This window comes from Saccoglossus kowalevskii, chromosome 2 (genome assembly GCF_978046115.1).
Source record: "Saccoglossus kowalevskii chromosome 2, keSacKowa6.1, whole genome shotgun sequence".
Classification (NCBI taxonomy): domain Eukaryota; kingdom Metazoa; phylum Hemichordata; class Enteropneusta; family Harrimaniidae; genus Saccoglossus; species Saccoglossus kowalevskii.
Genome location: NC_140642.1, coordinates 23,298,922 through 23,315,140, shown reverse-complemented (window position 1 = coordinate 23,315,140; position 16,219 = coordinate 23,298,922). Strand labels below are relative to the sequence as shown.

Sequence of the window (16,219 nt, the reverse complement as noted above, 5' to 3'; positions counted from 1 at the left end):
ATGGATCGTGTCCACGTATTGATTGCAGCAGCCTCCCGAGCATCCTCAATAGTAGTCATGGTAACCAAGCAAAGTCGCACATAGTTGATGTTGTGTTGCATATTTCGATTCACGCCGGCATAACTATCATACAAGTATTTTATGTCACCAGTCGTATGCAGATTAGTTGGCCACGCCAGTTTTTTATGTGGTGTCTACCCGTTAAATATTCTTTTATCCTTACATTAATTTCAACAAAACCTGCCTCATTGACCACCGTCAGTGACCATTTCGTTTGTAAGATAAATTGCAATTTATTCAGTCTAGGGGTTCATAATTAAATTAGCAAATTTGTTTTCCAGAAATAAACAGAATGTGACAATGGACAAAAGCTCACACTTGTCAAATGAAATACCACCAAATATTTTATTTGCAATCATCCAGTGAAATAAACATGAATAATTCTATAGTTCCATCATCAGGCAACTAAAAGAAGAGAAAACAAGTAGGTGAAGAGATACCACCCTGTTTGACCCAATCTCGCATGAAAACGCCAAAAAACACGATAGTTATATACTTATATCAAAAAATTACCGTCACCACAAGCATGAAAAAAAGAAACGAACATCACGATTGCATTATGGGACACTGTTTTTTGCTAACAAAATAGATACATTGTACAAAGTGTTGCCATAACAAGCAATGGCTACACTATTGCTATATCATTAACAAAATAATGTCTTAAACTGCAATATTGTCGTACCATTCTTTGTTGCGGTCGCAGTAAATCTCTCATTAAAAAAGGTTTACCCCCCCCCCACAGGATTACCTTATCAACAAGAATATAACGAACATAATTCGAAGGGCCCAGAGGAATCGATAAACTTAACGAAAACATATGTGTTATTGCTCTAATAATAGATAAAAACAAAAATAGAAAAGTCAATGCCATGGTCTGGTTTGAAACTGAACTGGTTATTATCTTTAGAGAGACACTCGATACATCGAATAAGAAAAACTCTTTCTAAAATTTTGGATGAGGTAGTAGCAACAATAATTACACGATAATTATCCTTATCGCAGATATCCCCTTCCGGATCTTTAGCCGCTTTTAGTTATGGTGGGCCCGGGAACTAAAACATCCGACATAAACAGTGTGAGCACATAGATTCTACCAGGGTCTTTGGTGAGCATAAAACCGTGAATCAAAATTGATGAAAAACACACATTATTTATTCTGCTTACATTTCCCCATAAATTTTGATCAAATTAACAACTCAAAAAAACATTCACCGTTGTGCACCAACGACCAGTCACAGGTATGTTGGTTGAGTCAGTGATGCCCATAACTTTTCCATTGGATGACGCTTATTATTCAAAGGCCAATTTCAGGCTTTGGGCACACGTGACAGGCCTGTAGCCAGCACATTTGAATAGGGGGTTCGAAAACAACAATTATATATTTGATGTGAAATGTGTGAATTTTATAATATTTAAAAAGTGTGTAACAGATTACAGACATTTTTATATTATCGGTTTTAAATTCAATTGGTTTTCTTTGTGTTACGTAGGTAAGATATTTCACATAACATCTTTGAACTATTTTACCATTTTAGAGAAGGGGTCCTGAGCCATTCCTCACCTACAGACAAACACATCCACACCATTGATCCACTACGGCAAAATGTTGTACACAAAAAAGACAAGACTGTACTTATCTTAGCATTATTGTCTAAGTATTTTAAGGTAGAAGGCTACTTACGAGTTTTTTCGCTCTTCGCAGATGGTAGCGCACATAAAAGTGACACGATTTCATGTCGAAATCTGTCTACAATTATTCATTTTAGTATTAGTCAATGTTGTATTATGTAATTTTATTTCTGTACAGGGCCTCAGCCCATCGTATAAAATGTAATGGGTAGAAAAGTGCATAGCACGTTTTAAACACATTACAACATCCATGTAAACATACGGTACTAAGTTAAGCTGAATTCATATTCATCTCGTCGCTTTAAAACTTTTAAAAGATATAGAGCTATTTGAAATATGGTGTGGCAGTTTGTGTAGCGACGAAGTAAGCCCAGACTGTCAGTATTTGCATAATTGCATAGGGTTATTGACAAAAGATCAGCCCTTAGATCATTATAAAATGGACATATAAAAACAAAGTGAATTTCATTTTCTACCATGCTAAATTCGAACGTATCACTGCAAAAACTAAAAAAATATTGATCTAACTGTATTGCTACATTGTTTGTACAACTATTAATGCTAAGTACCGGGTAGATATCAGCAAAATGTTATCTGTACCCTCTCGATTTCCGAATTTCCGTACCCCCATATCGCTACCATAAGAAATAGTTGGCACAATGATTGTATCAAACAAATTAAATGCACTAACCAATGGCATACTACGTGTAAAACGTGTAAAAAAATATGTTTGCAATTCATGATTCATCGCATAGTTTCAGTGCTGAAGCAACACTGTGGGTTAAATTGTTGGCTGCAAGAAGCTCTTCGACCTATACAACTCGTGATGATAAATCGTCGGCATTTTTTTAATGATATGATCAACCCGTAGTTAACTACATTTGGCTGATACACTTGAAACAAAACCGTAGATATACCATCATTAACTTGAAGAATACAAAACTAATGAAGCAAACTAGGAAAGTACAGTGTGGTGTTGTGTAAATCCCGTTCGATCCCCACACTTTACTTTCTGAGCGAACATTAGCACAAGACAAACTGCCCTATTTAGGACCACCACATCATTCAGAGAGTGGCTACCATTACATTATTGTTTCAATGTTGTTTTAATATTTAACATCAGGTGCTTGAACGCGATCTTCATTACACCATCGCGGAAAAACCGAATAAAAGCATGCCTGTTTATAACAACCTGTTTTGGTTGGCTGCTGTTGAGCTGAGACGGCATAACTTCACGCTTGATATTTAAAGCTCGTTGCCACCTAAATGCTCATTACTATGCAATTTCGACCGAGTCTGATAGTTACCTCACTGAGTCAAGTGATTTAAACGATGATAATGATTTTAATTAATACTGTTTGTTTTATTATGTTCTAATCTACGATCATAAATATATTCACTTCCAAAATTTACGGGGTTCGAGCGACCCCCCCCCCCAAAAAAAAAAAAACTACGGGCCTGACGTGAAAGGAGAACAAACAGACGCGAGACCATACAGACATTTTAATTAAGCAGATGCTGTTTGTGACAGGTTCCCGGCGGCCATGCAATCGGCATTGAAAAGGTATGTTTTCTATTTGTTAAGGATAGAAAAGAAATAGCCTGACAAGGTCGCGCAAGTTACGCCCTCCGCGGTGTTCCAAACCCAACACATTGGGGTCTGATGCCGTTCGGGGGAGGGCGCCACTCACGCCTACATGTCAAGCTAGAAATCTCTGAAATCACTTGTCGGAATTCGCTAAGGGATTGAATGGTTGATAAACAACGATATATATCGAAGTGGGGTAATAACATGACAGTATCTTGAAAACATAATTCCGATAATCCAAATGAAGTGAAAATGCATCTAAAATAAAAAGTTTTGATATTGACTGCCACGGTCGCCATGAAGAGCGCCCCCATATTAACCTTTCAATCACAACATATGAAAATGAGGTAGGCATCGTTCAGACTGTTTTTTTAATGTCCGTGTTCGAATTTCATTTGCTAATGTGGGCCATAATGATTTTGAAACAAATGTGAATTCTCAAATATTTCCCGCAATTCACACATTTTTACCTCATCCATTATGTCACATGATAGCCGCAATACCCCCATTTAATATGTGCAAGGTTCTATACTATTTAAAAAACTAACTGTTCAAGTTACCGTCACTAAAACTTCCCGCCATACATAATGTTTTGTTTACTGGTAACTACTAGAAGACTGGTGACCCACACAATAACGATAGTTTTCAAATTTCCCATCGGTTTTGAAGAATCTGAAAGTACGTATATTATAAATTTTTAATATTATAATATAACAATATATATTGCAATACACGTGTGTCTACGGTTATTTCCAACCTACTGTCATATATGATTTCACAATGCAGTTTTCCAGTCATTTATAGCAACGATGTTTAAATCTTCGTTATATTTTGTCAGATATTTTCTCGGTATTTAAAACACACTTCACAGCGATTTTACTAATTTTTTCATCTGTGTCCTCGTTCTAAACCCATGTAATCAATCAATCACATGCAATGAACTTGTGTTTAACGCATTTAGACAAAAAAAAAAACAATGCCTTCCTATACCAGTACGGGTAATATGGGTTTATTTATCACATTGTGGTATGATTATCATATATGGTTCGTTTCAGGTTTCCCATATTTTATTAGAGTGATTTAAATTTAAAGTAGAATTTTCCCCGGATTTGCTTTAAACTTCCAACGTAATTGTTTGATTCTGAAAATAATAATAATAAAATAATACTTGTTTCATTTCAAGTTCACACATGCCGATTTGTGTCAGATCCGCTAGTATGAACTCAAACTATTTTTCTCATGTAAAATCATAGTTTTTTTATTGTGTTATGGTAAAGTTTCCATTGATGAGAATATGCATGCACCGTAACGTATTTTGTAACTGATTGGCAATCCTGAATTTGTTTCTGAAAGCACAATTTCACTTCAGGATTCATTTAGTTTATGATTTCCCCCTAACAAATTAATAAATTTTTTAATGTTTTTGGTGTTTTTGTTTTATACCGGTCAACGGTACGTCGTCTGAAACCCGCGGTTTCTGTACAGCCTCCAGCGAGTTGTGAAGTGGTGGTTAATTGAGTAAACAAACCTTGGTTGGCAACGATGCTCACAGGTATGACTCACTACAAAGATGCCCATCCTATACCTCAACGTTTCCCGCGGTTACGTAGTTGTGTGTTTGTTCGCACAGCATTCACATGTATACAACTCGTAAGCGAGTCAGTCACGAAGTCCTAGTGTCTATAAATACGTGTAAGTGTACTTGGAAACGTAACGCCACTCGCTTAGAGAGCTGACACAGAGCGAAACTTGCTGCGTGTTCAAAATAGTTATTGACGATGTGGACAGTGCCGTAACGTGGAAGAGTTTTTATTTCAGACAGACATCATGCTTATCAGTTGGATCTAACCCCCGGGGATCTGACGTTCTTGGAATCATTGTGGATACAAAGACGGAGAACGTACAATGTGGATGACAAGTGCTTTGAAGTTCATTTTCATGTTGTGGTGAATCGGCATACAATAAAGGTAATATTCGCTAAGTGTTGTTATTTGCTCTGTTTTTTTAAGATACAGCCACCCACAGTCACTTGAATATATATTTATGACTGTAAGGTGAATAAATTGAAACATTTTATTTTACACATAGACAATGTTAAACATTTTTCTATTTACTATTATTTACGTTTACAATTGTAAATATTCATTTAAGTGCCTGTGCCACCACCACGCGCTGTGATTACGTATTTATCGCTTTTGGTCTATACATCCATTTATCTAGAGTGGGGGTGGGGGTGGGGCTTCTAAAATCATATCGTGAACTTTTGATAACATTCATTAACAAAATAGATCAAACAATTAGTTGGGGGGGGGGGTCCTCAACTATATAAAATGGGTGTTATCAAAACTAAAATCATTTCTGTTTTTGGGCACATTTATATTTGTTTTAGAAGCTGATAGTTTTACCCACATTTTAGATTAGATTTGGGGAATATTTCTTGAATTCGTTTCCATGGAAACGATTCTGATGACAGCTTCATTGTTTTCCAAAACTAAAACTTAAAATATTGCTAGGTTCTTGGAAATGTTTTTAGGATTTTGTTTAATTTGTTTGCTACTGTCTCTCCTGATAACATCTCATTACACCTGAGTGCAGATACTAAAGTATTGAAATATAATATGCGTAGGTAGCTATATGATCTGAGTATATATATCACAAATGAACAGAGTGTCGTTTAAAACACAGCTCCTTAGGCAGCATGTAGGCAGCAAATAGAAACAATACCACTTCAGTCACTATGGTGTGTAACCATGGCAATAATCTTGTTTCAGGTGTTGCTCATGTAGATTTTGTCGTTTCTATGATTGCTTCCATCTTGTGGCAACAGTGCTTTCAAACGAAGGAATCAGGATTATATCGCATCCATCCAGAATGGGATGTAGTAGCAGTATAAAAAGCCGAGAGATGGCACGACAAGAAAAATATGCGAACGGTGAGACAGATGATAAAAAAGGCTGCAGTAAGATGAGGGAGGAGAATGGAAAAGACGAATTACGAGAAGATAATGTGACAGCTGATACTACTGTGGTGAAAAAGAAAGTTTCAATGACAGAAGAGGAGTTTATCAAAATATTTTCTGCTATTCGAGAGAAATTTCAAAAAGAAATCCAGATTTTAGACAAAATGAATGACTATGCCACAGAAAATGCTGTTTCTTCATTGCATAGAATATCAACATCTTTGTATGACATTCTGGAACAGAAGAGGAGACATTGCCTTGGAGATGAACTTGCAAAATTAGGATTTGATAGACTTTTTGTGAAGATTTGGAATTCCTTGCATGAGGTGGATTTGTTCTCTATTAAGGAAAGCTCCGATGCGATGAAGTGTCTGAAGAAACTGAAAGTGGTTGCATGGAACTATACTGACAAATCAGGAATGTTGGGAAAGGCTCTGGGAGAAAGCGGTGCTCTCAATTTATTGATGGGGGATTTTGTTGAACCTCATCTTGATTTGGCTCACCTTAAAAATAACGAGAGACGCTATCTAATAAAAGGAACACTAGGAATTCTTCATAACAGTATTCGAATGTGTCCGGATAACCGCAACTTGTTTCGAGAAGCAAATGCAGTTGAATTGTTACAGAAATATCTGGCATCCAGCTACCTAATAATAAAGTGCAAAGCGCTTCTATGTCTGTCGTATATTTTAGATGAAGAAGAAAACGAACATCTAAATTCCAGTTCTGGTAACATAAAATTCATCCTCGGACTCCTAGAAAGTGCTTTGAAAAGCCCCAGTCACATATCACAGAATTACCGTTTCTCTGCTTCGGAGGTCATAAATGGGTTGAATCGCATTGCTATTAACGATAACAATAAAGTGAGGATTGTGGAATGTGGAGGGTTGCCATTATATACACAGTTGTTGCAACCTGACTGCACAGATGAAGAACTCACCCTGACAGCGAAGGGAATATGGACTTTGGCATTTGCTCCTGAAAATCGTGAGCACATTCAGAATGAAGAGGGATTAGTAGAAGGTAGGTTACGTATCTTACCGCCTTTTTATTGACCTATACTGCGAGCTCTAAAAGCAATTTGTAAATTACCTCTGTATAATGGGAATATTATGTTATTGAGCATTTAGTATGACAGTGACTATTCGTACGATTTCAATTTTTGCAGTGACTGTTGAAAGTTGCCATTAATTTGAAATGTTCTAAATTTACAATTTTTATTTATTTATTTATTTATTTATTTATTTATTTATTTATTTATTTAGTTATTTATTTGTTTATTTGTTTATTTATTTATTTATTTATTTATTTATTTATTTATTTATTTATTTATTTATTTATTTATTTATTTATAAAAAAAACGCTCTCAAGAATGAGTTATAACCTCTATAGTTTGAATTGTAATCTATATATATAAAATTTTCACAAATTTACAGTTAACAACATGCTTAATTAATTTAGTAATATGTATTTATTTTCACAAATTTTTTTTAATTAAGCTTTAAGAAACTTGCAGAAAAATTCAGACAACCACGAGGTGAAGAAGGCATGTTCAGGTGCATTGTGGGTAATATTTAAGTCAGACGAACCTGTGAGTAAATTGGATGAAGAAGAGAAGAGACTGGAGGAAATAAATAACGAAAATGATGGACATATAATGATAAGTTATCAATGGGATGTACAAGATAGAATTATAAAACTAAAAGACAAATTAAAAGAAGCTGGCCATAATGTATGGATGGACATTGAAAGAATCGGTGAGAACTACATTGTATCAACAAAAAATTTGTGTTCACAGACAGTATTACGTCTTCTATCTTTGTTCCTCTTCAGGCAAGAAAACATTTACTACCAGGTAGTTATGTTTTTTTTTTAATAAAAGAAAGTAAGGATAAATTGTGCTTGTCATCTTCACGCTCTCAGGTGCACTGTGGGGTTATTGTATACAAGACAGATGTTATTGCTCTTATGTACGAGTACAGTGTCTTGCACCGACATACTTCAATAAACGCAATATGTTCAGTTCAATGCAACCTGCATTACAATTCACTCATTTCCTTTCCTTTCTGTGTAATTAATTCCTGTCAAACACTCTCTGAGAGTGACTGCTGTCTTATTAAGAGATACCGCAATTAAACGCTCTCACTAATCACTTATCAATCATTTTGATAGTGTAGGTCTTGTCAAAAAGTGTAGTGCTAAGATCAGAATCAATGCTTTGATTTTCATGGGTGTTCTCTGATATGATTGTTACAGGCAGCAAGGTCTTGAATCATGTCTCTATGTTTCCTATGGTTGCCTTTAGCTTATGATCTCAACAAAATAATCTGCCTGTATTAGAATCATGAACGAACTGCTGCTTTTACAAATCGTTTTGTTTTGGTTAGATCTAATTTCCATATATCCTTTAATCGGTTTATTGATTTGGGAATTATGTAAAGAAAAGAAGATTAAAGTATAATGTTGTATGTAACTGGGGATTGAATGATGTAGTCAGAGTGTGAATAGTCCAAATCTGAGGTCACTGTGCACCTAGCAACTAATTTGTTTGACTGAATCTACATCTAATCAAAAATGGTGTTTCACAGGGAAACCTTTTAAGACTTAATCAAATATTAGAATGTTATCCATTTATTGCCCCCCCCCTCCAAGGAGAAACTATTGGGTTGTCCCTTATCTCTTTTAAGCAATTGGTTAAGGGTTAAACCTTCAAAGCTGTTGAGTCATCCCTTAAACCTTCAAAGCTGTTGGGTCGTCCCTTAAACCTTCAAAGCTGTTGGGTAGTCCCTTAAACCTTCAAAGTTATTGGGTCGTCCCTTAAACCTTCAAAACTGTTGGGTCATCCCTTAAACCTTCAAAGCTGTTGGGTCATCCCTTAAACCTTCAAAGCTGTTGAGTCATCCCTTAAACCTTCAAAGCTGTTGGGTCGTCCCTTAAACCTTCAAAACTGTTGGGTCATCCCTTAAACCTTCAAAGCTGTTGGGTCGTCCCTTAAACCTTCAAAGCTGTTGGGTCATCCCTTAAACCTTCAAAGCTGTTGAGTCATCCCTTAAACCTTTAAAGCTGTTGGGTCTTCTCTTAACCCTTCAAAGCTATTGGGTCGTCCCTTAAACCTTCTAAGCTATTGAATCATCCCTTAAACCTTCAAAGCTATTGGATCATCCCTTAAACCTTCAAAGCTGTTTAGTCATCCCTTAAACCTTCAAAGCTGTTGGGTCGTCCCTTAAACCTTCAAAGCTGTTGGGTCGCCCCTTAAGCCTTCAAAGCTATTGGGTCATCCCTTAAACCTTCAAAGCTGTTGGATCATCCCTTAAACCTTCAAAGCTGTTGAGTCATCCCTTAAACCTTCAAAGCTGTTTGGTCGTCCCTTAAACCTTCATAGCTATTAGGTCATCCCTTAAACTTTCAAAGCTGTTGGGTCGTCCCTTAAACCTTCAAAGCTGTTGGATCATCCCTTAAACCTTCAAAGCTGTTGAGTCATCCCTTAAACCTTCAAAGCTGTTGGGTCGTCCCTTAAACCTTCAAAGCTATTAGGTCATCCCTTAAACTTTCAAAGCTGTTGGGTCGTCCCTTAAACCTTCAAAGCTGTTGGATCATCCCTTAAACCTTCAAAGCTGTTGAGTCATCCCTTAAACCTTGAAAGCTGTTGGGTCGTCCCTTAAACCTTCAAAGCTATTAGGTCATCCCTTAAACCTTCAAAGCTGTTGAGTCATCCCTTAAACCTTCAAAGCTGTTGGGTCGTCCCTTAAGCCTTCAAAGCTGTTTAGTCATCCCTTAAACCTTCAAAGCTGTTGGATCATCCCTTAAACTTTCAAAGCTGTTGGGTCGTCCCTTAAGCCTTCAAAGCTGTTGAGTCATCCCTTAAACCTTCAAAGCTGTTGGGTCGTCCCTTAAACCTTCAAAGCTGTTGGGTCGCCCCTTAAACCTTCAAAGCTGTTGGGTCATCCCTTAAACCTTCAAAGCTATTGGGTCATCCCTCAACCTTTTTTGGGTCTTCTCTTATTAACACTTAACTAATTTCTTCCATGTTTTTTTAACAATTTGTTTGAAAGGGAAATTGTGATGAATAGTGTAAAATGTATACGAAAAGTATGTAATATTATGTATTTATGAATGGCTTTGTGGAGTCCCCCCCCCAACAAATTGGAAAATTGTAGATTTTATCATTTTAAAAGTAGAATTCGTCATAATTGTTATGCTATTTGTTGCTTCAGATGGTGACATTCTTAGTGCGATGGCAGATGCAGTGGAGAAAGCAACGGTTGTCATTGTCTGCATGTCTCAGAAATATAAAGACAGTTCTATGTGCAGAACAGGTAATTCCATTTTCTAATTTTAATTTTTTTAAAAATCTATAATAATCAATATTATTCATATGACAATAATACTAAATATACCAAGTGCTAGTGTGAATATATATTCCATTCATCAGCTGCGTTTTCGTGTAAAACTAAAATCATTATTTAAATTAGTGTAAAAATAATAATGATAACAATAATCATTAAATATTGTTTCCATCAGTACTTAGATACATTTATCTGAATTTAATTTTCATGTCAGGGCACACGACAGCAATTATTTTAAGGAGTTTCGATCAAAATACACGCATGCTCACTACTTTAATCTAGTGCACATTTTACGTTGATTTCAGTTTTATATGACATATTTGTTTATTTATTAAAAGAGGAAGAGACACTTTCTTTGAGTGAAGACATCTAAGAGACTAAGTTTCTCAATTGAAATGCTGTAAATAGCAGTATGTATTTATTACAACATCCCGAGAGAGATGATAAGTTATTTTTAAGCCTCATATTAGCGCTCGTTTCGTGGAAACGGAAATGAATAAAAAGAAGTGAAATGGGCAGTACATTGAAGTATTGTTAATACATCACTATGGCAACATGCGTATGTATTTCGGGTGTGTTATTCCTTTTATTGTATACCATTTAAAGTATCCCCTTGTACGTTACTGAAACCAAGATAATTGTTTATTTATTAGACACTGCAGTAATAGTAGCCGTTAAAAGTGTCATTAATGCCACTTGTCTTGTGTCTTTGATGAATAGTTAGAGAGTCAAAATATTTTCAAAATACTAAAAGACAATGTTCATCTGAGATGTAAGTGAGATATTGTAGCATGGCTTGTATACAGGATTATGCAACATTAAGTCGCTGATGACAGAAAATGAGGTTCTCTCGTGCATACAAGGATACTCGATGACAGTGAACGGGTTTGAGTAGCCTCTGTAAAGCCTCTGTTTTTCTTCAAACGTTTGACAATGTTTTTATTTATGTCCTAAAACCTTGCAAAATTACAATAATTAAATTAAGTATATTATTTCTGACAAGTTGAAAATTCAAAAATATTTTCTGTGTATCCACAGTTTTTTGATTGTGCCAGTTTGGTGACTGTCTGATACTATTTTCAGTTTTAAAAACTGAGAGTAAAGCAAGTATATATTGATCACTGTAATTATGGTTGCACTTTCGGTTGAATGTGTGCGAATTACAAGAAATATCTACTAACTTTTATATTTTAGTGATTTTCAGTTTGTCAAAATGTTGGCTGTAATTTGAATTTTTGCTTGAATTGTATTTGCCAACTCGTTTTAAATTCACCGACATCAAAATTACTGTGGCCAAGCAGTAATCAGAAGATACTTACTGCAATTTTCACATCTTTATGCTAACAAACTCATCAACTCAATAAATTTATTTATAACCTATTTATTTTCAAAACAAAATAATCAATTACACATAGGTAAAAAGGAAACCAGAAATAGCTGTGGGCTAATCTAGTCTGAATGAGATCAATAAATTAGTAGAAATAACCTCAGAGTGTAACTTTGTGTCACTAACCCTTTGATTAATTTTGTTCATGCTTAGTGTAAATTTAATCACTTTTTCTGTAATTTTCACTGAATTCAGTCTTAAATTTCAGCCAAACAGACAAAATGTGACATTGCTTCTAGTTTTTTATCTAAAAATTTGAAAATTTTCGTCAACATGTCATGTTGTTAAGAGCAGACTACATAAATGAAGCTATTTCATAGATAGTGACTGAAGTTATTCAAAGGATTAAATTGAATGCAAATAAAAGATTGAATAAAACGTGGGTGTTACTCATCAAATTAAGAGAAAAAAAAGATTTTCAGACATCTGACATTTTATGTAATTTTGATTGAAAAATTAGGTCAAAGGTATATACATGTAATACAAAACAAAGTTTTAGATATAAAAAAAGATTAATCGAAATGTTTTTTTTGTTTTTGTTTTTTTTAAATTTTTTTTTGTGCCAGGTGACAGTTTCGGATATTAAGTGTCACTGTTGTCTCTCCTGACTTTTTTTATGTGAAAATTGCAAGTGCTAGCGACGACACATAGTGCATTTTGCCACAGAAGTCATATTCATGTTTGGGACTACATGACAGGGCTGTGTGGCCATCTCTCTGTCAAATGGCAATTTGTAATGCGCTATCCTGGCGTCAACCAGGCCCGGTCGAACACAAGCACCTGCGGACCTTAACCAAGGTTCCCCCAAAGTCGCATTCGTTAGTGAATGAATCTCGGCCAGTGGAATTGGCCTTCCCATTGAGTCTGTGGCACACTCACCCAGGGTAGGGGTCGACCATTTTGATGTTCAGCCTAAGGTAGGATTTGATCTTGAGTCTACCGATCATGAGTCTGGTGCGACAACCACTATGCTACCAGTGACCGGTCAAAATCAAAATGTTTATATAATTGCAAAACAAATAATTTGAAAGTTTTTCAAACTTCAGCACCAAAGTCATCTTTTGTTAGTATCACAAATTTTAAACCGAATAATTTTTTATGCAACCTTGCAGGTATATTCTCGCTACTTTATCGGGCCGAGTTTCTATTCTACATGTTGACTAACGTCAATGCATGTTCAATGTGACAGTATCCCTGCAAGCAGCGATGTTTAAACTCAAAATACAAGATGAATAGCTTACAGTACCCTAGTACAAATATTTTCGAATAAATGTTATCAGACACGTTCTTTTTTGCCAAAAAGATCTCATGTACTTACTGTATATACTGATGAATGGAGAGAATATCAAGACATATTGATATTTAAATAATGCTTCAGTGCTTTCTCATCTTTAGTCAATTTAGCCCCCAGTCATTTAATATGTTTCCCTTCGCTATGCTCTAAATCCTATTCTGATACTTTGTTGAATGTCATCATTGGTTACGGGTAATATATCGTCATGATTATTTTATGAGAAAATTTCAACCATAATTCTCTCTAGTTCAATGATGGTCATCTGTGGGGAATGAACTGACATTTTCAGAAGTATTTGTAGGTGTTTTTTTTAAGGGGATGGGGCTGTCTCTTTAACAGCGCAATATAATCACATCTCATCTGTGAATTGAACTGAAGGGAAGGTGTCTTTGCCGAACAATTGTTGTTTTTCATTTTTGACAACTTTCAGCTATCTTGATGTACTTTTTCTCATTGATGCCTAATCCCTGGAGGCAATGTGTGGTTAAAACTACAACTATATCGTATCTGTAAATAACTTAGAAGAAATTACGTTTTTAGTCATCATGTCTATCCACTGAATTACCAATTTGTTTATGACGAATGATAAGAAGTACATTGTCATGGCAACTTGTATGATTTCGTAATTTCTTATTCTCAAATGTCAATAACTGAAGGATGCCATTGTCAGTATATCCATGAGTTTATGCATTGATTTATATCTGCACTCAAATGCCGGCTTTTCTATCATTTTCCAGAAGCCACATACAGTTTTAAATTACAAAAAACGATTATTCCATTGATGGTGGAACCCAATTACTCCCCAGATGGTTGGCTGGGAGCACTACTTGGAACAACATTGTATTTCAATTTCTGTGCCGAAGATGACTTGGAAGTCGTAATATCCAAGATTCTAGAAAAAGTACAATTTATAATGCCTTCAAGTTTTCAAGGTCAGTCTTCCGTCCCAATTACATATAGTTTTTAAAAACTGAAAATTAATCTCCTGAAAAAGAATTTTAGATTAAGGATAGTTTACTTTTTCATTGTTTTAATTTTATCACAGAATATATTTCAATGTTTTTATCAAGATATGTATTTTTTGCCAATTCAATTATAGACCTTAGAGTCTATGATTAATTCTCCTGGGTTTGAAACAAATTTTTTAATGGAACAGATGTTTTTTGAACGAATGTTTATTTTACAGTTGTTGCACTTTTTTGAAATATTTGAATAGTTTTTAGTTGCTGACTTACGATTAGGGCTTGGTGGGTCTGTGTGACTATCTATTGTCACTTCTTGGACTTTGTACAACGACGAAACATAATGGTTATACAGTTGACCAAAATAATCAACTTTCTGTTTATAAAACTTTTAAATTTCCCTAATTCAAATTCATTCAATTTTGTTAAACTCAAATGTACAACATCTCATTATTTTTTGGGGGCTTGGATCCAAAAAAAGAGTAATTCAACTTGCATATAAAGACCACCTGTCTGTAAAGACCATTTTAATGAAGTGCCTTGGGTGGTCGCTATGCACAGGTTTGACTGAAAATATGTATTGGATTTGACAAATTTACAGCCATTTTTGCCCTAAAAAAACACAAAAAAACATTTCAACGTGTCATCAACAATTTCTTAAGCATGCCAGGGCTGATTTCATTCAAACTTGGGTAGGGAAAATAATAATAATTGGTTGTATGACTTTTATTATATGTCTTAATATTATTAGTAATCTTGTTAATCTTTTGTGCTGACCTTTATCCATAATCTGCAAAGCCAAAAAATGGTTTTAAGTCGTGCATGTTTGTATTCATGTTACTGAGTATAACAAATTAAATTAGCATAAATATGCAAACTGTCATCAGTTTTGATTAGCGATAATTTTTCTTATGTTTCCTCTCAAACAGTTACAAGTTTAAGTAATCCTTCAACAACCAAGCCTGAAGACGCACCGCAAGCTTTAGTCACATCATGGTCCTCCGACAACGTTCATGAGTGGTTGTGCCAAAACGATCTTGAAGACATGTCTAATCATTTTACTGTGTATAATGGTGAAATGTTGATACAGATGAAAAAGTTATCCCACCAAGCACCAGAGTTTTTTTACAAGTCACTGAAAACAGATGTTGGGTTTCAGGACCTGTATACAATATTAAAATTTGCGAAAGCTTTGGACAAATTAGTGATTTAATATTACACAAGGCACTACAATTCCATGCCTGATCTGTGGATTACTAAATTGTTTATTTAGTGGTCATCAGACCTCTGTGCTTAATCAAAATGAAACCAAAAAAGGGCAGCTTTTTGAAACCATATCATGAACAGTATTTTCTTCCTCTGAGAAGATCTATTACTGAAAATTACTTTTTACTCTCAAGTAAGAAAAGCTAGAGAATTTTGTACATAGCTGTACATACTGTCAAGTAATTGCTGAATACTCAATTTGGCCATAATAATAATTCTTATGTTTCCCTGTCTGTGAGCACACATTTTAGACAATATTATTACATCTTACCGGTATTTTATAGATTTGTAAAGTTGGTAAATTAAAATTTAAGATTTTTCACTTTCAATTAGGCCATAATAATAATCATGTTTTGATCCCTGTGAGCACACATTTTATACATTATTACATCTTTCAAAGCTTGGTAAATTAAAATTTAATTTTCTATGAAGGAGGATTTTTTGGTTTCATTTCATAAATAGAAATGAAGCTTTTCTTGTTTTTTTTTTATCCAACCTTTATTTTCAAATTATATCAGGACATACAACATAAAATTCAATTAGTGTGTCTTCACGACTTGTTTATTGCATTTCAGCAAAGTGTTTGCCTTCCAGCGAGCTGAGACTCTGCTGTTTACCCTATTTATCATCTAGCAGTCGTCTGTTCTTAGCATTGCAAAACATGAATATACTTTGTCTTATTCCATATAACCTTAACTTCATTACCTCTGTTGTTAGGCCATATTTTC

General features: G+C 34.9%; 1 protein-coding gene across 1 annotated transcript; it reads left to right on the top strand.

The window, feature by feature from the left end:
- The first annotated feature begins 4,891 nt into the window (after positions 1–4,891).
- Positions 4,892–15,732, top strand: LOC100377997 (uncharacterized). The gene is made up of 6 exons (XM_006824779.3): positions 4,892–5,244; positions 6,049–7,259; positions 7,736–7,993; positions 10,451–10,552; positions 14,001–14,195; positions 15,155–15,732. Exons 2-6 carry the CDS (start codon positions 6,149–6,151, stop codon positions 15,436–15,438), a joined length of 1,950 nt encoding a protein of 649 aa, XP_006824842.2. The 5' UTR covers positions 4,892–5,244; positions 6,049–6,148; the 3' UTR covers positions 15,439–15,732.
- The last annotated feature ends 487 nt before the right edge of the window (positions 15,733–16,219 follow it).

Excerpts from the sequence above, each read along its gene's own strand:
- LOC100377997 (XM_006824779.3), top strand. The coding sequence starts at position 6,149 with ATGGGATGTAGTAGCAGTATAAAAAGCCGAGAGATGGCACGACAAGAA. Across the intron at positions 10,553-14,000 it reads CAGTTCTATGTGCAGAACAG|AAGCCACATACAGTTTTAAA; the intron begins GTAATTCCATTT and ends ATCATTTTCCAG. Across the intron at positions 14,196-15,154 it reads AATGCCTTCAAGTTTTCAAG|TTACAAGTTTAAGTAATCCT; the intron begins GTCAGTCTTCCG and ends CCTCTCAAACAG.